The sequence below is a fragment of the Salmo salar genome, chromosome 01, assembly GCF_965601325.2.
Source record: "Salmo salar chromosome 01, fSalSal1, whole genome shotgun sequence".
Classification (NCBI taxonomy): Eukaryota; Metazoa; Chordata; class Actinopteri; order Salmoniformes; family Salmonidae; genus Salmo; species Salmo salar.
In genome coordinates, this window is record NC_138291.1 from 18,397,929 (window position 1) to 18,421,175 (window position 23,247).

The 23,247-nt window shown below is 46.9% G+C and overlaps 1 protein-coding gene across 5 annotated transcripts in view; it reads right to left on the reverse strand.

Moving 5' to 3' along the window:
* Positions 1 to 8,443: 8,443 nt before the first annotated feature.
* greb1 (growth regulating estrogen receptor binding 1) overlaps positions 8,444 to 23,247 on the reverse strand; it is a 90,401-nt gene continuing 75,597 nt past the window's right edge. For 4 of the 5 annotated variants that reach the window (XM_045714795.2, XM_045714802.2, XM_045714791.2 and 1 more), the window contains 19 exons: positions 22,937 to 23,117; positions 22,631 to 22,820; positions 22,317 to 22,453; positions 20,081 to 20,435; positions 18,908 to 19,023; positions 18,597 to 18,814; positions 17,018 to 17,393; positions 16,585 to 16,846; positions 15,891 to 15,993; positions 15,392 to 15,547; positions 15,002 to 15,138; positions 11,908 to 12,069; positions 11,219 to 11,423; positions 10,860 to 11,022; positions 10,493 to 10,729; positions 10,131 to 10,266; positions 9,618 to 9,812; positions 9,305 to 9,443; positions 8,444 to 9,219 (listed from right to left, as the gene is read on the reverse strand). In XM_045714795.2, the coding sequence (XP_045570751.2) occupies positions 9,056 to 9,219; positions 9,305 to 9,443; positions 9,618 to 9,812; positions 10,131 to 10,266; positions 10,493 to 10,729; positions 10,860 to 11,022; positions 11,219 to 11,423; positions 11,908 to 12,069; positions 15,002 to 15,138; positions 15,392 to 15,547; positions 15,891 to 15,993; positions 16,585 to 16,846; positions 17,018 to 17,393; positions 18,597 to 18,814; positions 18,908 to 19,023; positions 20,081 to 20,435; positions 22,317 to 22,453; positions 22,631 to 22,820; positions 22,937 to 23,117 (3,632 nt within the window). In that variant the 3' untranslated portion in view covers positions 8,444 to 9,055. The remainder of the gene's footprint in view (positions 9,220 to 9,304; positions 9,444 to 9,617; positions 9,813 to 10,130; positions 10,267 to 10,492; positions 10,730 to 10,859; positions 11,023 to 11,218; positions 11,424 to 11,907; positions 12,070 to 15,001; positions 15,139 to 15,391; positions 15,548 to 15,890; positions 15,994 to 16,584; positions 16,847 to 17,017; positions 17,394 to 18,596; positions 18,815 to 18,907; positions 19,024 to 20,080; positions 20,436 to 22,316; positions 22,454 to 22,630; positions 22,821 to 22,936; positions 23,118 to 23,247) is intronic. The other variant, XM_045714811.2, reaches the window with a different exon arrangement.

Below are 23,247 nucleotides of genomic sequence, written 5' to 3' on the forward strand. Positions count from 1 at the left end.
CAGGTTGGCCAATCGGGTCTCAGACTGGCATTTGCTCCCCCAGCTAAAGCCTAGACTTTAGCACACTGGGTTACCACAATCTTGTGGTACACAGATGACTTGGGTTCATACCCAGAGTTACACTTTCAGTACCATCAGTATAGGGAACGGGGATACCTAGTCAGTTGCACAACTAAACGCGTTCAACTGAAATGTGTATTTGTCATTTAACACAGCCCTCTAAAACAGAGAGCTGGGGGACTGCCTTAATCGACATCGTCCACGTCATCGCCGCCCATATTCTTATTTGTGGCCAAGGAAGCCTTTTGAGTGCACAGTGCAATTTGAGATGTTCCAACAGCCCCCCTCTCTCCTCCCTCATCCCACTCTCTCCCTCTCTCTCTGCCTCTCCCTCGCTTTCTCAGAATCACATAGTCTCACATAGTCTCAACCGCCACTGGCTGCCTACAGACGGATATCCAGCAACAGAACAGTCTGTCTAGACAAAGGTTATAGTAGTAGTCTATCTCAGATAGTGACATACTCAGAGAGAGTATGGTTGGTAAACAACTGTATTAGGTCATTATATGACCGTCTGTCTGTCCATGATATGATAGAGAGAGATGAGAGAGAGAGAAACAGAAAGAGAGAGAGTGAGTGACTGAAGACAGACAGACAGGCAGACATACACAGACAGGCAGACAGATACAGACGGACAGACAGGCAGACAGACAGGCCACCGTACCCAGGACCAGTTGGGACTGGCGTTGTTGCAGAATTTTTCCAGATGTTCCTCTGGGGTCATGATTCCATGACACGGCTTGATCCCCACTCAGGTATACGATCCAAAAGGTGTTTTTCTGTGTTAAAAACTGGGTGATCCGACTGAAGTGTGTGTTTTAGATACTTGGTGATCCGACAGACAAGTGTGTTCAGACGGTAGAAGTGTGTTCAGACGGACAAGTGTGTTCAGACATTAGTTAAATAAAGGTTAAATTAAAAAAATAAAAACATTTAAAGCACGTAGTGATCCCAGCGATTCTGTGTAAGACTGTAATACTGTGTTCCTTCTCACTTGTCAAACTGTCTATATAGTGTTTCTGGAGATGTTGTGGGACTAATTTTACCCAGCGTGTTCTGAGAACCGCGTTCCAAAGCTAAACTTTAAAGGACCCACCAGATCTTATCCCAGCTCCTTGAAAAGGCTAGGACAGCACACACACACACACACACATGCAAGTACACACACAAACACACACACAGGCCCGTCATGAGTGAGACATCTATTGGGGCAGTAACTCCTGGAACTGGTTTGCTTCCTAAATCTCAGCTCTCTCAGTGACATCATCAGAGCCACTTGGGAGAGAGACCCGGTCCCCTAAGTTCTGCCCTCTGCTCTACACCCCCTCCTATATCCTACAAGATCTCACAGTCTCACGGCACAATTAGACGCTTATCCATGTTTCTCAAATGTCAATCGGTTAGGGTTAAGTTTAGGCATCAACTCTGTAATACTAAGGTTAGGCATGAACTAAGAATGGTTAAGGTAAGGGTTAAGGTTTGGGATCGGCTTACAATTAAAATCTCAAAAACAACTTTCTATCGCTGGTGTCACAACGTCGACTGAAGGTAGCGCCTCTCCCCGTTCGGGCGGCGCTCAGCGGTCGTCGTCGCCGGCCTACTAGCTGCCACCGATCCTCTGTTCTTTTTCCTTTTGTTAGGTCTAGTTTAGGTTTGCACCTGTGTTGTATTAGTTCATTAGTGGGGGGGTTATTTAGGCTTTCTGTTTAGGTTTGTTTTTTGTGCGTGATTGTTTTCGTCAGGTTGGTTAGGCTGGGGTTCGGTGTTTTTCCTCTGCCTGTGTATGTGTAAGGCTGTTGAGTTTTGGGCTGCGCCCCTACTTTGTTTTCGGGCTCATACTGTGTATTTTATATTGCTGCCCTGCCTTGCCTGTTTTTGGCTGTTTGAGGATTACGCTCATTAAACGTGTGTTCACGGACATTTGTCTCCTGCGCCTGACTTCACCCCTCCTGCTTCCTTGACTACCCGCCTTGACAGAATCACGCACCTGAATGATGGAGTCAGCAGGAGCTGCAGCGCCAACGCCGTCCACGGAGGAAAGGGTTGCCCAACACTCCACCATCCTCCATTGTCTGGGCACCGCCATGGACCAGGTGTTGGCGCGCCTGGAGAGCTGGGACAGAAGCACTCAATCCCCCGCTAACGTGGCTGTCCAACCGCCTGTGCCTCTACCAGCACCGTCAGCACCCAGTACCAGTGGGGTTCAGCTCGCGCCCCCGAGGGAGTACGATGGGGCGGCCGCTGGGTGTAAGGGGTTCCTACTCCAGCTGGAGCTATAGCTGGCGACCGTCCGTCCCCCTCCCTCGGGAGAGGAGAGCGTCAGCGTCCTCGTCTCGTGTCTCACGGGTAGAGCCCTGGAATGGGCCAACGCCGTTTGGGACAGTCCGGACTCGGCCAGGGACCACTACCCGGAGTTCACCTGCCGCTTCCGGGCAGTATTCGATCATCCACCACAGGGTAGAGTGGCGGTTGAGCGATTATTTAACCTGAGACAGGAGACGAGGAGCGCGGAGGACTTTGCGTTAGAGTTCCGGACCCTGGCCGCTGGAGTAGGGTGGAATGAGAGGGCCCTGATAGATCACTACCGTTGTAGTCTGAGGGAGGACGTCCGCCGGGAGTTAGCTTGTCGGGACACCACCATCACCCTGGACCAGCTGATCGATCTGTCCATCCGACTGGACAACCTGCTGGCCGCCCGCGGGCGTCTGAACCGGGCTCTGATCATTCCACCTCCAAGCCCTCCTGCTCCAACGCCCATGGAGATAGGAGGGGCTGCAGCCAGGAAGACTGGAGGGGGAGCCTTCTCCTGCACCCACTGTGGTCGCAGAGGGCACACTGCCGACCGGTGTTGGAGGAGCTCGCCCGGGAGTCCAGAGGGCAGGCAGAGCACTCCTTCGACATCTCAGGTGAGTTCGCACCAGCCTCACCCAGAGCCCCCTGTCGGCCATATGCATGTGTTAGTTTCCTTTCCTAACTTTTCCCCTCACTCCCGGCTTAAGGCGCTAGTCGATTCAGGCGCGGCGGGGAGTTTTATGGACCGTGGGGTCGCCACTAAGTTAGGGATTCTCCTGGCTCAGTTGGACCAACCCTTCCCTGTGCACGCCTTAGACAGTCGACCACTAGGGTCAGGGCTGGTCAGGGAGATCACTGTGCCACTGGTCATGGTAATGCGGAGGGGGGGGGGGGTCATGAGGAGAGGATTAGTCTCTTTCTTATTGATTCCCCGGCATTTCCAGTGGTACTAGGGATCCCTGGCTAGCCAATCATAACCCTAAGATTACGTGGAGACAGAGGGCTCTCAAGGGGTGGTCGAAGGAGTGCGCGGGCAGATGTATAGGTGTTTCCATCGGTGCAACTACGATGGAGAGTCCAGACCAAGTCTCTACCGTGCACATTCCCTCAGAGTATGCCGATTTGGCTATCGCCTTCAGTAAAACGAAGGCGACTCAATTACCACCTCATCGACGAGGAGACTGTGCGATAAACCTCCAGGTTGGCGCTGCACTTCCCTGGAGTCACGTGTATCCCCTGTCTCAGGAGGAGACAGTGGCTATGGAAACATACGTCACTGAGTCCTTGAGGCAGGGATACATTCGGCCATCCAAATCACCTGTCTCCTCGAGCTTCTTTTTTGTGAAGAAGAAGGAGAGGGGTTTGCGCCCGTGCATTGACTATAGAGGTCTAAATTCCATCACGATGGGTTTCAGTTACCCGCTACCTCTCATCGCCACGGCGGTGGAGTCATTTCACGGGGCGCGCTTCTTCACAAAACTGGATCTCAGGAGCGCGTACAATTTGGTGCGTATCCGAGAGGGGGACGAGTGGAAAACTGCATTTAGTACCACATCTGGCCATTATGAGTACCTCGTCATGCAGTATGGGTTAAAGAATGCTCCTGCAGTCTTCCAATCCTTTGTGGACGAGATTCTCCGGGACCTGCTCGGTCAGGGTGTGGTAGTGTACATCGACGATATTCTGATATACCCCGCCACACGCGCCGCGCATGTGTCTCTGGTGCGCAAAGTGCTTGGGCGACTGCTGGAGCATGACCTGTACGTCAAGGCTGAGAAATGTGAATTCTCCAAACAAGCCGTCTCTTTTCTGGGGTATCGCATTTCCACATCCGGGGTGGTGATGGAATGTGTCCGCATTTCGGCCGTGCGTAATTGGCCGACTCCCACCACGGTGAAGGAAGTGCAGCGGTTCTTGGGGTTTGCCAATTACTACCGGAGGTTTATCCGGGGCTTTGGGCAGGTGGCGGCTCCCATTACCTCACTGATGAAGGGGGGCTGGTGCGGTTGCGGTGGTCGGCGGACAGGGCTTTTAGTCGGCTGAAGGCTCTGTTTACCGATGCGCCAGTGCTGGCGCATCCGGATCCCTCTTTGCCATTCATAGTGGAGGTGGACGCATCCGAGGCTGGGGTGGGAGCCGTGCTCTCACAGCGCTCGGGCGCGCCCCCGAAGCTTCGCCCCTGTGCTTTCTTCTCTAGGAAGCTGAGTCCGGAGGAGCGCAACTATGATGTGGGGGACAGGGAGTTGCTGGCTGTGGTAAGAGCCCTGAAGGTGTGGAGACATTGGCTTGAGGGGGCGCGACACCTTTTTCTCATCTGGACTGACCACCGTATTCTGGAGTACATCCGGGCGGCGAGGAGACTAACTCTCGTCAGGCCAGGTGGGCGATGTTCTTTACGAGATTTCAGTTCACAATCTCGTACATCCCAGGTTCCCGGAACACTAAGGCCGACACACTGTCTCTTCTCCATGACACCGAGGAACGGTCCACCAATCCCACTCCCATACTTCCAGCCTCCTGCCTGGTGGCACCGGTGGTCTGGGAGGTGGATGCGGACATCGAGCGGGCACTACAGGCGGAACCTATTCCCCCTCAATGTCTCGTGGGTCGTAAGTATGTCCGGTTGATTCGGTGGGCGCACACGCTACCCTCCTCGGGTCATCCTGGGATTGAGCGGATGGTGCGGGGTCTTAGTGGAAAATACTGGTGGCCCACCTTGGTGAAGGACGTGAGGCGTTATGTCTCCTCCTGTTCGGTGTGTGCCCATTGTAAGGCTCCTAGGCACCTGCCTAGAGAAAAATTACAGCCCCTCCCCGTTCCACAGCGACCATGGTCCCACCTGTCGGTGGATTTCCTCACAGACCTCCCGCCGTCTCAGTGGAACACCACGATCCTGGTCGTTGTGGATCGGTTCTCTAAGTCCTGCCGTCTGCTCCCTTTACCCGGTCTTCCTACGGCCCTGCAGACCGCAGAGGCCCTGTTCACCCACGTCTTTCGGCACTACGGGGTGCCTGAGGACATCGTCTCTGATCGAGGCCCTCAGTTCACGTCCCGGGTGTGGCGGGCGTTTATGGAGCGGCTGGGGGTTTCGATCAGTTTGACCTCAGGTTTTCACCCCGAGAGTCATGGGCAGGTAGAGAGGATTAATCAGGATGTGGGCAGGTTCTTGCGGTCCTATTGCCAGGACCGGCTAGGGGAGTGGGCGAGGTTCGTGCCATGGGCCGAGATGGCGCAGAACTCTCTCCGCCACTCCTCTACCAACCTGTCGCCTTTCCAGTGTGTGTTGAGTTACCAGCCAGTCCTGGTGCCCTTGTATCAGAGCCAGACGGAGGCCCCTGCGGTGGAGGACTGGGTCCAGCGCTCCAAAGAGACCTGGAACGCCATTCAGGAATCCCTTGAACGGGCCAGGGGACGACAAAAGGAGAGCGCTGACCGCCGCCGCAGTGAGGCCCCCGTGTTTACCCCGGGGAAGAGAGTCTGGCTCTCCAACCCGGAACCTGCCCTCCGCCTGCCCTGCCGGAAGCTGGGTCCACGGTTTGTGGGGCCATTTAAAGACCTGAGGAGAATAAACGAGGTGTGTTACAGGTTACCGCTTCCCTCTTATTGTCGTATTAACCCCTCGTTTCATGTGTCTCTCCTCAAGCCGGTGGTAGCTGGTCCACTGCAGGACGCTAGGGTACAGGAGGCCCTCCGCCCCCCCGCTCGGGGGGCCCCAGCGTACACAGTCCGGTCCATCTTGGACTCCAGGCGCCGGGTGAGGGGCCTGCAGTACCTCGTGGACTGGGAGGGGTACGGTCCGGAGGAGAGGTGCTGGGTACCGGTGGAGGGCATCTTGGACACATCGCTGATGCGGGAGTTCCACAGCCTCCACCCGGATCGCCCTGCGCCTCGCCCTCCGGGTCGTCCTCGAGGCCGGCGTCGGCGCGCTGCAGGAGCCGCGTGTCTGGGGGGTGGGGGGTGGGGGGGGGGGGGGTACTGTCACAACGTCGACTGAAGGTGGTGCCTCTCCCCGTTCGGGCGGCGCTCGGCGGTCGTCGTCGCCGGCCTACTAGCTGCCACCGATCCTCTGTTCTTTTTCCTTTTTTCCTTTTGTTAGGTCTAGTTTAGGTTTGCACCTGTGTTGTATTAGTTCATTAGTGGGGGGGTTATTTAGGCTTTCTGTTTAGGTTTGTTTTTTGTGCGTGATTGTTTTCGTCAGGTTGGTTAGGCTGGGGTTCGGTGTTTTTCCTCTGCCTGTGTATGTGTAAAGCTGATGAGTTTTGGGCTGCGCCCCTACTTTGTTTTCGGGCTTATACTGTGTATTTTGTATTGCTGCCCTGCCTTGCCTGTTTTTGGCTGTTTGAGGATTACGCTCATTAAACGTGTGTTCATGGACATTTGTCTCCTGCGCCTGACTTCACCCCTCCTGCTTTCTTGAGTACCCGCCTTGACAGCTGGATTCGAACATGCAATTTTTGCACCAGAGGCAGATGTTTTAAACTGAAACTTACTTGACGGTAACAGCGATAAATGTTGCCCCTATTGGCCGGTTTCCATGTCATCTCCCAACATCCTCTGACTTGGATGGACGTCTAATACAATCTTGTATCACAGGTGACCTGGCTGCTCAATCCCTGCTCTAAACCCCCTGGATCAAAGGCTGCTTGACGGGTAGGTCAACTCAACATGTCCCTCCAATGCAGGATACACAGCTCAATTAAATGGCCATAGATGTCCCTATCTGCACCCTTGGAACCCCTGTCCACCCCTCCCCCCTCCTGCCCTAGTTAGTACAGAACTGCACCATGTCTCACCACTATCTACTGCAGGGGTACACTACTGTATAGCCACAGTAGGACACAAGACTCTTACATAATGACAGATTCTCTTAGTGATTCGCTAAGAGGAAAAACGTAGGTATGGACACTGTTGTTCATAGGAGCTAGCCAACAAGATAACTACAGTAACACAATCACTTCAACCTGAGGTTGGAACGACTGGAAATTAGTTGCGTTTCGTTTGACCTTTTTTCAATTTATATTTTTTGTATATATATATATATTCATAAAAATGATGCCAACTGATTCATGATTTTGACTGGCAACACTGCCTGCCTGTCTGTCTCGTCCCGACTCCCAACACGTTCATTACTATGGGACAGCAGGATATCGAATTTGAATATTGAAACAATGTTGCAAATGTCGGAGAGACAGACAGCAAGGTTTATACAAATCTCTGGTGCTGAAAACTAAATGTTAGTTTAAAAGAAATGTGAGATAATGTCTAGATGCTTTTTGTACTGGAAATAAAGTTCATAAATTGCTTGGCTGGGTTGATGAGACAATGGATTGCGCAGTCAGATGGAAGAGAGTAAAAAGGCATTTTAAAGTCATAGCTTTAGCCAGTGGCAATTTGTGGAATAGACACCGGCTGGAATGCGGTTTTAACCTATCAGCATTCAGGATTAGACACACCCGTTGTATAATACTGTATAACTACAGTAGGCCACAAGACTCTTACAAAATGACAGATTCTCTTAGTGATTCGCTAAGAGGAAAACGTAGGTGTAAGGTAACACTGTTAGGTGTCAGTAAGGCACATTTCAATTGGACTTGATTTATTGTTCTTATCTGTCCTCAACTTGAGCCGTGGCAATAGCTTCCGTTGACTGGCAGTTTAAATGTATAGTGTGTGCTGCCCTCTGCTGGCCACAGATAGTGTCAAGTCTCCTATGTGTCACAAAAATAATTCCAAGGGGGGAATAAAGAGGGAGACACCACCCCCTAGTGGTGGGAAACGAGAGTTGCAGTGAGAGATGTGTGAAGTGCAGTGAGTCAATGTTTAGAGCAGGGTTTTATGACTCCAGCACCTGGACAGCAAATGGGTGCATAGACGTTTGTTCCAGCCCTGCATCAACTATTCCTGGTCCAGACTACAGCCTGTGATTAGTTGATTATTTGAAACAGGTGTGTTAGTGCTGGGCTGGAATGAAAGCCTGCACTCCGAGTTGCTCTCTAGGACCTGATGGTAAAAAACATCATTCAGAAGAGCACCAACCTGGACGGATGTACAGCATAACCAACAGCAGATACTGTAAAATAGATTCAGACTGTTTTCAGAATATGTACATTTATAGATTGTAAAACATACAGGACATTGTGTCTATAGAACATGACAACATCAATTGAAGTTTCTCAACATATTGATAATCAGGAGACCACAAACATGGAGCGTCAGAAATGAGAGCCACATACACATGAGTCCTCACGTAACACCTCTTAAAGAACACTGGCGTGAAATCACTAAAGAAAACATCTTCTTTTACATAGATAAGTACTTTTTACATGACACAAAACTGTCAAAATATATGCAAAATATTTAATCATTGTATATCAAAAAAACGACACTTCATTAACTACAATAAGAATGGTGGCATGCACTGTGGAATGATGACTTGTAACAAATCACAACAGAGAGGTGGAGGGTTGATTGGAGTATTGTAGTATTGTAGTAAATACCACAGCAATGCTACAGTAAACAGAGCCATACCAGTCGCAGACTCAAAGCTATATTCACTAGCAGATACTCTCTTCATGGGTTATTGGCTTGATCCACCAGAAGAGTACAGACAGTTTTTGGCTTTCTGTTTTGAACATACAGCAGGGTTCAAGATGTGGGGTACGGGTTGAGATTCATGGGTTTAGGAGTTAGGGGGGGGGGGGGTTCATATGTGTTTCCCTGTGAGGAAGAAGAGGGGCCGGTCCTCTTTAGCGTTGGCTGTCTGGAACTCGTCACTCAGCCGGAACCTCCACTCGTCCTCGAGCTCCAGCCTCACCACTGTCTGTCTCAGAGAGCTGCGGTCAGCACATATCACACACAGAACCGCCCCTGGAGGAGGGATGAGAGAATACTGTTGAAAAAGTGATGACTTCTCTGTGTGTGAGTCTGCCTGCATGGGTCTGTGTGCGTTTACCTTTGAGGAAGTGAAAGTTCTTTAGGAATCCTGGCGTGACAAAGGAATCCCAGAAGCAGAGCAGCAGGCCGCTGAACAGCAGCCCTGTAGTACAGATGTTGATGGAGCGAGGTCTAGAACTCACAAAACACACCGTCACCTGGAGAGAGAGAGAGAAAGAGAGAGAGGGAGGAAAGGATGGAGGGAAAGAGAGAGGCCCCAATGACTGATCTGACATCGAAACAATCCCATATGTATTTGTGTGTGTGTGTGTGTGTGTGTGTGTGTGTGTGTGTGTGTGTGTGTGTGTGTGTGTGTGTGTGTGTGTGTGTACCTCAGGCCCCAGGTTGAGGTAGCAGTCTACAGACAGTATGGGGTGTGTGTAGTTGCATGTGCTAAGGGGGAACAGGCTAGTGTGTTGCAGGTATTTCTCCAGCAGTAGCTGTGCAGGCGTGGCCAGGAATGGATGCTTGCTGTCCGGGGCACAGATATACTGAGACGGCTGGACCGAGGTGGGGACGTCAGTCATCTGAAACCACACAATATATCAACATTTCAATGGTCCTAGCATGAACGTTACAACAACATTACAATGGTCCTAGCATGAACGTTACAACAACATTACAATGGTCCTAGCATGAACGTTACAACAACATTACAATGGTCCTAGCATGAACGTTACAACAACATTACAATGGTCCTAGCATGAACGTTACAACAACATTACAACTGAGACATCACATCATATGAATCGATCCCTGCGGAACACCACATTTGATTTGAAGATGATGTTGTGAGTGTATGTATGTGTGTGTGTGTCTTTGTGTGTGTGTGTAAAAGACTGTACCTTGTTCTTGATGATGAAGGTGTGGTATCCTCCAATAGAGATCTGTTTCTTCATCACACTGAAGTTGTTGAAACGACAGATGAGCAGACCAGCACTGTGGACTCGCAGGGTGAAGTCCACATCATCACACGTAAACCTGAGGAGAAAGAGGAGAGGAGAGTGGGAGAAGAGGAGCGAAGGGAAAGAGAAGAGACAGAGAGAAAGAGTGAGGGATGGTTCACATAGAAACCATTTCAACCTGCCACCACACTCTTCTTCCAAAACAAATTACTTAACTTTAGATAAGTGTCTGTCTTCTCTAATCCATTCTGGTTGTACAGGACTATTCTAGCATGTTATTCAATTCTATTCTACTGTCTCACCTGTTCTGGTTGAACTGGACGCCCTGGGTCAGGTCCACGTTTAGAAGCAGGAAGTCGTGGAGGTGTCCTCTGGAGAAAGGCTCCCTGTGACGAGCTCCTCCCCCTGACCCCTGACCTGGGGAGTGACTGCTCCACTTCCTGATCCCACAGAGGCCGAACTGTGTGAGGTCAGGACACGCCTCCATGTGCTGCAGCACCTGCTTCAGAGACACACTCCTCTCTACAGGGCCTGAGGTACTGGAAGAGAGAAAGAGAGAGAGGATTACAGAGCAATGCAAGGACAACAAATTGTGTTGTTGTGTGTGTAGCTGAGAATCAATCCTTGTCGTGTGTATGTGTGTGTGTGTGTGTGAGTGTGACTGTATACCTGTGTGAGTCCAGGTCCACAGCGTTCCACATGACGCAGGAGTCGTCAGAGAGGATGATGAAGGGCCAGACGTCGGCTGGCGGCCCTCCTCCCTCCACCCTGCGGCTGCGTTCCAGCTCCAGGTTGTTATAGGACAGCTCCTTGATCAGGAAGTGGGCCGCACCTGGGGGAGGGGACAGAGGTCAGAGAGGGAGACATTGTCTCTGTATCTCATAATGTACGTTAGTTCGTTTGTTTGTTAGTTTGTTTGTTTGTGTGGGGGGAGAGGGTGAGAGATAGATGAAGGGACGGGGAGTGAGAGTGAGAGTGAGAGAATGAGTGAGTTAGTGAGAAAGAGAGTGGAGGTGGTTATAGCGTACCGAGCCCGGCTTCATTGAAGATGGTGGGCAGCACCAGCATAATGTGGTTGGGCCAGTACTTCTTATAGACAGCCATCTCATACTCCTTGATGACCAGGATGTGGAGGTGGGCCGCCCCATCCATGGCGTGATACAGGTTGAACAGGCCATGCTCATGACGACCTGTTGTTGGGGTGAAGATGGGACTCTTGATACAGTCTGGGTTCTGATAGGGGAACGAGAAACATATACACGTTTGAGTGGGTTCCGCAAAGATTTGATCTTTTCAGGGTTTCTATACTATGTATTATGTTGACTGTATATGTTAGTGGAGGTTTCAGATATGGAAGAATTATAGGAAGAAAGAAATAAAGAAATGAGTAAGAGAGGAAAAATAGGCTCTTGGGAGCTCCCTGGTGGTGAGATTATGCAGTGCATCCTCACTTCACTGATTGTGGGTTCAAGGAAGGGGTTAGTTGTGTGCTACTATGGTACAATTCTCTACTCTTCTCCTTGACATGTATACCTGCTCAATCCCCCTAGCAGATTTAAAGGCACTGGATTGCTGTAATGACTTAGCACCCTATTTCTTAAACCAATCAATTTATTTCACATCCATAAAGGGGAGTGAATGAGTGCACACCTCAGGAAGAAGGGTAGAGAATGGGTATTACGGTTAGTATTAAGGGTAAGGGGCTTAGTTAGATTACCCAATCGGAGGTGAGGGGCAGTCTCATGCTCTCTAGCTGGCCCCCTGGTTGGCTGAAGCTGAAGTGGTGTTGTTTAGACTTGGGGATGATGAAGTAGAGCTGGATCTCCTCCCCCAGCAGCAGGTGGGAGAAGGTGAAGGCATGCAGGGTCAACTCATACATCTACACATATACAATACACAAATAGAATACATTATCATACATCTACACATATACAATACACAAAGAAAATACATTATCATACATCTACACAAATAAAACATTCTACATCTACACATGTAGAATAAACATAACACATTATCATACATATACACATATAGAATACATGATCATACAAATACACATATAGAATACATGATCATACATCTACGCATATAAATTCATGATTGTACATTTACACATATAGAATACATTGTTATACATCTACACATATAAAATACATTACCATACATCTACAAAAATACAATACATTATCATACATATACACATATAGAATACATTATCATTCATCTACACATATAGAATACATTATTATACATCTACACATATGGAATACATTGTTATACATCTACACATATACAATACACAAATAGAATACATTACCATACATCTACACAAATACAATACATTATCATACATCTACACATATAAATTCATGATTGTACATTTACACATATAGAATACATTATCATACATCTACACAAATAAAATACCTTATCATACATATAGAATATATTATCATACATATACACATATAGAATACATGATCATACATCTACACATATAGAATACATGATCATACATCTACACATATAAATTCATGATTGTACATGTACACATATAGAATACATTATCATACATCTACACATATATAATACATTATTATACATATGTACATATATAATATATTATCATACATCCACACATATAGAATAAACATATATAATACAGATTTCCTACATCTACACATATAAAATACACATATAGAATACATTATCATACATACAGTTGAAGTCGGAAGTTTACATACACCTTGGCCAAATACATTTAAACTCAGTTTTTCACAATTCCTCATTTTTAATCCTAGTAAAAATTCCTTGTTTTAGGTCAGTTAGGATCACCGCTTTATTTTAAGAATGTGAAATGTCAGAATAATAATAGAGAGAATGATTTATTTCAGCTTTTATTTATTTCATCACATTCCCAGTGGGTCAGAAGTTTACATACACTCAAATAGTATTTGGTAGCATTGCCTTTAAATTGTTAAATTTGGGCCAAACGTTTCCCACAATAAATTGGGTGAATTTTGGCACATTCCCCCTGACAGAGCTGATGTAACTGAGTCAGGTTTGTAGGCCTCCTTGCTTGCACACGCTTTTTCAGTTCTGCCCACAAATGTTCTATGGGATTGAGGCCAGGGCGTTACCTTGACTTTGTTGTCCTTAAGCCATTTTGCCACAACTTTGGAAGTATGTTTTGGGTCATTGTCCATTGGAAGACCCCTTTGCGACCAAGCTGTTTCATCAGACCAGAGGACATTTCTCCAAAAGTACGATCTTTGTCCCCATGTGTAGTTACAAACTGTAGTCTGACTTTTTTTATGGTGGTTTTGGAGCAGTGGCTTCTTCCTTGCTGAGCGGCCTTTCAGGTTATGTCGATATAGGACTCGTTTTACTGTGGATATAGATACTTTTGTACCTGTGGTCCCATGGTGTTTAAACTTGCATACTATTGTTTGTACAGATGAATGTGGTACCTTCAGGCATTTGGAAATTGCTCCCAAGGATGAACCAGACTTGTGGATGTCTACAAAAAAAATTCTGAGGTCTTGGCTGGTTTCTTTTGATTTTCCCATGATGCCAAGCAAAGAGGCACTAAGTTTGAAGGTAGGCCTTGAAATACATCCACAGGTACACCTCCAATTGACTCAAATGATGATAGGCTATCAGAAGCTTCTAAAGCCATGACATAATTTTCTGGAATTTTCCAAGCTGTTTAAAAGGCACAGTCAACTTAGTGTATGTAAACTTCTGACCCACTGAAATTGTGATACAGTGAATTGTACGTGAAATAATGTCTATAAACAATTGTTGGAAAGATTACTTGTGTCATGCACAAAGTAGATGTCCTAACCAACTTGCCAAAACTATAGTTTGTTAACAAGAAATGTGTGGAGTGGTTGAAAAACAAGTTTTAATGACTCCAACCTAAGTGTATGTATACTTCCAACTTCAACTGTATGCACATATAGAATACATTATCATACATCTACTCATATAGAATATATAGAATAGATATACATCTACACATCTACAATGCATTCAGAATGTATTCAGACCCCTTGACTTTTCCCACATTTTCTTACATTACACCCTTATTCTAAAATTGATTTAAAAAAAGTTTTTTCCCTCATCAATCTACACACAATACCCCTTAATGACAAGGCAAAAAACAGGTTTAGACATTTTGTTTTTCCCTCATAAATCTACACACAATAACCCATAATGACAAGGCAAAAAACAGGTTTAGACCTTTTTGCAAATGTATAAAAAATGTAAAACAGGAACATCTCAAGGATGATCAATGGAAACAGGATGCACCTGAGCTCAATTTAGAGTCTTATAGCAAAGGGTCTGAATTCTTATGTAAATAAGGTATTTTTGTTTTTAAATTGTAATACATTTGCAAAAATATCTACACCTGTTTTTGCCTTGTCATTATGGGGTATTGTTTGTAGATTGCGGAGGATTTTCATTTATTGAATCAATTTTAGAAATGTGGAAATTTTAGAAATTTGTGGAAATTTGTGGAAAAAGTCAAGGGGTATGAATACTTTGGAAGGCACTGTATGTTTATATTTATAAATGAGAATATATTTATAATACATGATCATGTATCTACAGATATAGAATACATGATCATGTCCAAGAGAGATAGAACATAACAATATATTAAAGACCAACTAAGCACTGATTAGTACTACTAATAATAAACAGTGAGTGTGCGTGTATGTTTGTGTGTGTGTTTGAGACCGTGTGTGTTTGAGACTGTGTGTGTGTGTGTTTGAGACTGTGTGTGTGTGTTCTCTGCTCACCTGGTATCCAGGGTTGAAAGCCATGTACTGGTGACACTGTTCACAGTGGTGGTAGGTGTTGTAGGCTGCGTATTTAGACAGTTTGATTCTGTCCGTACGCCTCCGCAGATACACGTCCTCCTGACGTCTGGGGATTCCTGGGGGGAGAGCAGGGGCTGGGGGTTAGTCCACCAGGAGAACACCAGTCAACAACCATGGAATTACCATAGAGCATCTGAGAACCAGAACCACATACTGTACACAGCTACAGAGTTTAGCCAATCATTGGTTATCTAGTTTGTTTTTTCTACAATAGTAGAACAAGAGACCAGGAGGCCCAAGACAATGATCTAGTAAGACTGCCTATGATAATGTTATGGTCCTAGAGAGATGTCCCGCTCCATGTCCAACCATCAATGTTGGGGTAGTAGTCAGGGCAGTAGACAGTGCTGATGTCTTCATATTTGGGGTCGTGGACGGTGTAGTCAAACGGCATGCCCCTCAGTGTGTCTGTGACTGGCCAGGAGGCACAGGTTGACTGGTACTGGACACGCTCCAGCTGACCACCTATACAACACAGATATGTATATATTCATAATACATTCATAACAGCTAATAGTGCCTTAAAACAACCTCATGTAGGGTTATCAGAGTCCAAACCGCTTCCGCGTCTGCACAGCTGTTTTCTAGAATCTTGGAGCGTTGGCTATGATAGTTTTCTCAGCACGGCCCAGATGATGTATCTATCTGTCATCACATTCAGTTGAATGGAAGGTGCTCACAATGAGCCGCTGGACTATTAAGGCTCTGCACTCTTCACTGCTCTATTATACAACAGCACAGAGGTATAAAACACAATTCAGAGACCCACAGCCACAGTGGTTATGGGGGTGTTGTCATGGTAACTCACTGAAGTTGATATCTTCCTCATCATAGATGTCCACCTCCATCAGTCTGATCAGCATACGAGACAGGATGCCCAGAAACTGGAGGTACGCCCCTGTCTTCCCCACCTGAACAGTTTACAGGAGGCAGTATGGTGTGGGCGTGTTTCCACTGAGCAGCAGTCTGCATGTGTGTATGTCTGTGTATACCTGTAGGGGTCCGCTGAGCAGCAGTCTGCATGTGTGTATGTCTGTGTATACCTGTAGGGGTCCGCTGAGCAGCAGTCTGCGTGTGTGTATGTCTGTGTATACCTGTGGGGGTCCGCTGAGCAGCAGTCTGCATGTGTGTATGTCTGTGTATACCTGTGGGGGTCCGCTGAGCAGCAGTCTGCATGTGTGTATGTCTGTGTATACCTGTGGGGGTCCGCTGAGCAGCAGTCTGCGTGTGTGTATGTCTGTGTATACCTGTGGGGGTCCGCTGAGCAGCAGTCTGCATGTGTGTATGTCTGTGTATACCTGTGGGGGTCCGCTGAGCAGCAGTCTGCATGTGTGTAGTTTTGTGTATACCTGTGGGGGTCCGCTGAGCAGCAGTCTGCATGTGTGTATGTCTGTGTATACCTGTGGGGGTCTGCTGAGCAGCAGTCTGCATGTGTGTAGTTTTGTGTATACCTGTGGGGGTCCGCTGAGCAGCAGTCTGCATGTGTGTAGTTTTGTGTATACCTGCGGGGGTCCGCTGAGCAGCAGTCTGCATGTGTGTAGTTTTGTGTATACCTGCGGGGGTCCGCTGAGCAGCAGTCTGCATGTGTGTATCTCTGTGTATACCTGCGGGGGTCCGCTGAGCAGCAGTCTGCGGGGATGGAAGTTGTCTGTGCACCCCTTTGCAGGGCGGTTGCTGCTGTCCATGTGGTGAGGCCGTGGGATGGTCCACTGGCGGTAATACAGAGACTGTTCTGTACACGTCATCATCTTACTCAGCAGAGGTCTGACACAGAGGAAGGGAAAGCTTCATTAGAAATGTTGATATACAGCATCATCTTACTCAACTGTGTGTGTGTGTGTGTGTGTGTGTGTGTGTGTGTGTGTGTGTGTGTGTGTGTGTGTGTGTGTGTGTGTGTGTGTGTGTGTGTGTGTGTGTGTGTGTGACTTTTCCTACCTGAAGGAGCTGGCCCAGGTCACAGACCGGTGTGGTAAGAAGGAGGTGCAGCGAGGCAGCCCGCTGCCGTGGCACGCCTTGATGATGTCATAGAGTCCCCGGGGCAGCAGCAGGGAAGGGGGGCGGCTCACCCCCCGTGCCCAGGAGCAGCCCTGAAGGAGAGAGGGGGGTAGGGGGGAGGAGGAATCCAAGGAAGTGGACTTGGAGGGCCGGCGCTGGGTTTTGGGGGGGCGGTGAGGGTCTGGGGGGGTGGTGTGGGGATGGAGGGGGTCCGCAGCAATGCTGTCGGGGAAGGTTCGGGGGGGCTGGAGAACTGAGGGAGGGTGAGGGAGAGAGGGAGCGGTGTGACCCAAGCCAGGGAGGTCAGATTTCAGAGCTAGAGGGAAGAGAAGGGGAAGAGGGTTAGATAAGAACACAGAGGTGAGTTATATTGTTGATATAGAGAAGAACACAGAGGTGAGTTATATTGTTGATATAGAGAAGAACACAGAGGTGAGTTATACTGTTGATATAGATAAGAACACAGAGTTGAGTTATACTGTTGATATAGATAAGAACACAGAGGTGAGTTATATTGTTGATATAGAGAAGAACACAGAGGTGAGTTATATTGTTGATATAGAGAAGAACACAGAGGTGAGTTATACTGTTGATATAGATAAGAACACAGAGGTGAGTTATACTGTTGATATAGAGAAGAACACAGAGGTGAGTTATACTGTTGATATAGAGAAGAACACAGAGGTGAGTTATACTGTTGATATAGAGAAGAACACAGAGGTGAGTTATGTTGTTGATATAGAGAAGAACACAGAGGTGAGTTGTACTGTTGATATAGATAAGAACACAGAGGTGAGTTATACTGTTGATATAGAGAAGAACACAGAGGTGAGTTATATTGTTGATATGGAGAAGAACACAGAGGTGAGTTATACTGTTGATATAGATAAGAACACAGAGGTGAGTTATACTGTTGATATAGATAAGAACACAGAGGTGAGTTATATTGTTGATATAGAGAAGAACACAGAGGTGAGTTATACTGTTGATATAGAGAAGAACACAGAGGTGAGTTATACTGTTGATATAGAGAAGAACACAAGGGTGAGTTATACTGTTGATATGGAGAAGAACACAGAGATGAGTTATACTTTTGATATAGAGAAGAACACAGAGGTGAGTTATACTGTTGATATAGAGAAGAACACAGAGGTGAGTTATACTGTTGATATAGAGAAGAACACAGAGGTGAGTTATACTGTTGATATAGAGAAGAACACAGAGGTGAGTTATACTGTTGATATAGAGAAGAACACAGAGGTGAGTTATACTGTTGATATAGAGAAGAACACAGAGGTGAGTTATACTGTTGATATAGAGAAGAACACAGAGGTGAGTTATATTGTTGATATAGAGAAGAACACAGAGGTGAGTTATACTGTTGATATGGAGAAGAACACAGAGGTGAGTTATACTGTTGATATATAAACAGTCAAATGTGTTGTTATGTGTTAGAAACACCTGATATTGTCTCATTTAATTGCTAGAATTTAGTTGTATTTAACCGAACATCTCTCACCATTCTCTTCCCCCTCCTTCTCCTCGTTGTCGGTGCTGTTGAGTTTGTCTGAGTCGCTCTCTGATAGGTCACTGCCCAGGCCGGGGGCGTGGCCGTGGGGTTGTGACCCCTGGGACTCCACCCTCACCAGGTAGGCCGCCAATCCTAGCTCCTGCTCCAACGCCGTGCGCTGCAGGTAGTAGGAGCTTATCACACGCAGATCACAGTACTTCAGTGATCTGGTCGGAGGACAGAGAAAATACATCAATCAACCAATCCAATGTTTGCGTATGTGTGTGTGTTTATGTGTGCTTGCGTGCGTGCGTGTGTACCTGGGTAGGGACTCTCCCAGGGGGTCTGCCCCAGAGAGGATGAGGATGCAGGGCAGGGCCTCTAGCTCCAGGTAGGTACGAGGAACCCAGTCTGTCTCCTGGATCTTCAGCCATGTCTTGACACACACACACACACACACACACACACACACACACACACACACACACACACACACACACACACACACACACACACACACACAGGCGTTTACCAAGTACTAGGACAGTAATAGATCGAATAAGGTTACAGTATATGTCGCCTGCCCTACTTTGAGATTGTTTTACAATGCTGTCCACTAAGGAACCTACTGTAGCTAACTGTCACGTGGGGTAACAACCCTAAGCTAGATCCTTATCCCTGTTCATGTGATCTAAAAGACAAAACTGATCCTAAATCAGCACTCCTACTCTGAGACGGTTTAAGTACATACACTACTGTTCAAAAGTTTGGGGTCACTTAGAAATATTCTTGTTTTTGAAAGAAAAGCAAATTTTTTGGCCATTAAAATAACATCAAATTGTAAATGACTATTGTAGCTGGAAACGGCTGATTTTGAATGGAATATCTACATAGGCTTACAGAGGCGCATTATCAGCAACCATCACTCCTGTGTTCCAATGGCACGTTGTGTTAGCTAATCCAAGTTTATCATTTTAAAAGGCTAATTGATCATTAGAAAACCCTTTTGCAATTATGTTAGCACAGCTGAAAACTGTTGTTCTGATTAAAGACGCAATAAAACTGGCCTTCTTTAGACTAATTGAGTATCTGGAGCATCAACATTTGTGGGTTCGATTACAGGCTCAAAATGGCTAGAAACAAATAACTTTCTTCTGAAAGTCATCAGTCTATTCTTGTTCTGAGAAATGAAGGCTATTCCATGCGAGAAATTGCCAAGAAACTGAAGATCTCGTATAACGCCGTGTACTACTCCCTTCACAGAACAGTGCAAACTGGCTCTAACCAGAATAGAAAGAGGAGTGGGAGGCCCCGGTGCACAACTGAGCAAGAGGACAAGTACATTAGAGTGTCTAGTTTGAGAAACAGATGCCTCACAAGTCCTCAACTGGCAGCTTCTTTAAATAGTACCCGCAAAACACCAGTCTCAACGTCAACAGTGAAGCGGCGACTCCGGGATGCTGGCCTTCAGTTCTCCTGTTGTTTAACTTTACCTTGATGCGCTCAGTGAAGCTCTGTCCTATGCTGAGGGTTTGGCTGGGGTTTCCTAGGATGATCTCAAAGCGCTCCCCCAGCCCCAGTCTCTGTCTGATCCACACCAGCCGTTGGTGGGCCCACCCTGCCAGAGCCAATGAGGGGAGCCGTAGCAGCACCATGTGCCCGTGGTGGGAGGGGCATCGCTGGGCGGAGCTAAGCAGGCTCTGGACGATCTCCAGCGTCTCGACGGAGGTGTGTTTATGTTGGCTTCGCCCCCCTGAGCCAGACCGACCCGACACGGCCATCATGGCCACACAGTAGTGTTGTATTAAAACCTGGGTCCGGATCACTGCACTGTGTAGCTTGGGGAACCTGGGACAGGGGAATCAAGGAATTCAGTTATTAGTTACATGCTTGTGTCATTTCTGGGCTCCCGAGTGGCGCAGCAGTCTAAGGCACTGCATCTCAGTCCTAGAGGGGTCACTACAGACCCTGGTTTGAGTTTATCACAACCGGCCTTGATTGGGAGTCCCATAAGGCGACACACAATTGGCCCAGCGTCATCCGGGTTTGGCCGGGAGTAGGCCGTCATTGTAAATAAGAATTTGTTCTTAACTGACTTTCCTAGTTAACCTGTTGGGGATAGGGGGCAGTATTTGCACGGCCGGATAAAAAACGTACCCGATTTAATCTGGTTACTACTCCTGCCCAGTAACTAGAATATGCATATAATTATTGGCTTTGGATAGAAAACACCCTAAAGTTTCTAAAACTGTTTGAATGGTGTCTGTGAGTATAATAGAACTCATATGGCAGGCAAAAACCTGAGAAGATTCCTTACAGGAAGTGGCCTGTCTGACAAGTTATTGTTCATCTTGGCTCTGTTTATTGAAGACTGAGGATCTTTGCTGTAACGTGACACTTCCTACGGCTCCCATAGGCTCTCAGAACCCGGGAAAAAGCTGAATGATATCGAGGCAGCCCCAGGCTGAAACACATTAGCGCGTTTGGATAGTGGCCGGTCAGAGGACCATCAGACTGGGGCTCGTGCACGAGGGCACAATATGTTTTTATTTGAACGTAAACACGCTTTCCCGGTCGGAATATTATCGCTTTTTTTATGAGAAAAATGGCATAAAAATTTAAACAGCGGTTGACATGCTTCGAAGTACGGTAATGGAATATTTCGATTTTTTTTGTCACGAAACGCGTCGGGCGCGTGACCCTTATTTACCCTTCAGATAGTGTCTTGAACGGACGAACAAAACGCCGCTATTTGGATATAACTATGGATTATTTGGGACCAAACCAACATTTGTTATTGAAGTAGAAGTCCTGGGAGTGCATTCTGATGAAGAACACCAAAGGTAATCAAACTTTTCTAATAGTAAATCGGAGTTTGGTGAGTGCCAAACTTGGTTGGTGTCAAAATAGCTAGCCTGTGATGTCTGGGCTATCTACTTAGAATATTGCAAAATGTGCTTTCACCGAAAAGCTATTTTAAAATCAGACATAGCGAGTGCATAGAGGAGTTCTGTATCTATAATTCTTAAAATAATTGTCATGTTTTTTGTGAACGTTTATCGTGAGTAATTTAGTAAATTCACCGGAAGTGTTCGGTGGGAATGCTAGTCACATGCTAGTCACATGCTAATGTAAAAAGCTGTTTTTTGATATAAATATGAACTTGATTGAACAAAACATGCATGTATTGTATAACATAATGTCCTAGGGGTGTCATCTGATGAAGATCATCAAAGGTTAGTGCTGCATTTAGCTGTGGTTTGGGTTTATGTGACATTATATGCTAGCTTGAAAAATGGGTGTCTGATTATTTCTGGCTGGGTACTCTGCTGACATAATCTAATGTTTTGCTTTCGTTGTAAAGCCTTTTTGAAATCGGACAGTGTGGTTAGATTAACGAGAGTCTTGTCTTTTAAATGGTGTAAAATAGTAATATGTTTGAGAAATTGAAGTAATAGCATTTCTAAGGTATTTGAATATTGCGCCACGGGATTACACTGGCTGTTGAGTAGGCATCCCACCTAGCCCATAGAGGTTAAGTAAAGCCAGTATTTGTGTTCTATTTAAGGTTAAATAAATAAAACATTTAATAGGAAAAAAAATGGATAGCCCAAATGAAATCTTGAGTGTATTTTTTTGTGAATGTGAGACTGCATGAGTGAGTATATGTGTGTGTCTGAGTGTGTGTGCGTGTATATGTGTATGTACGTGTGTATATGTGTGTGTTACCTCTCCTCCAGGACAGAGGCCATGCTTTCGAAGGAGCTGTCGTAGCGGAGGAGAGGCAGACCGCTGCCTGAACGAGTCGAGTCCAGCAGCTCAGACACACCAAAGTACTGTGTCTTCTCAAGGTACAGATCCACTTCCTACACACACACACACACACACACACACACACACACACACACCACACACACACACACACACACACACACACACACACACACACACACACACACACACGAGAGTTTGAGAAAGCAGTGTACGTGTGTGTGTGACTCTCTCTGTGTGTGACTGTTTGTGTATGCGAGAGAGTGTCTTACATTATTGAAAGCAGAGGGCCAGTGTATCTCGTTGTAAGGGCTGATGCGTGTGTGTTGTGTCTGCAGGGCAAAGGGGAACGAGGTGACGTGGAGAGTCAGGATGTTGTTGGCGTCTCTGATCTGACAGGAGTTGAGCAGGCTGTCCACCAACCCACTGCCGGAGTCACCACCGCTGGCACCATACCCTCCACTGGGAACCACGGGATATATATGTTATGATCATGTTAGAAACACAAGGACACACACACACACACACACCCATGCACATACACGAGTACTCATGCAAACACACAAAAACACACACACCTGCTGATGTCCCAGTGAGCGTGGTCATGAACCAGGATGAAGAGTGTGTTGGGGTTCCTGTTTGCTTCCTGTATGAGGTCATCAATGCGCGCCCTGGCCTCCTTGTCCATCTTCACCACGTAGCGCTCTGCCTCTCTCTGAGACAGACAGTCTTGCTCCAACCCCAGATTCTGTAGGACACCTAGGGTACACACACAGGCAGGGATTACACACACGCACGCACGCACACACGCACGGTAGCCTTGTGGTTAAGAGCATTGGGCCAGACAACCAAAAGGTCGCTAGTTAGAATCCCAGAGTTGGCAAGGTGT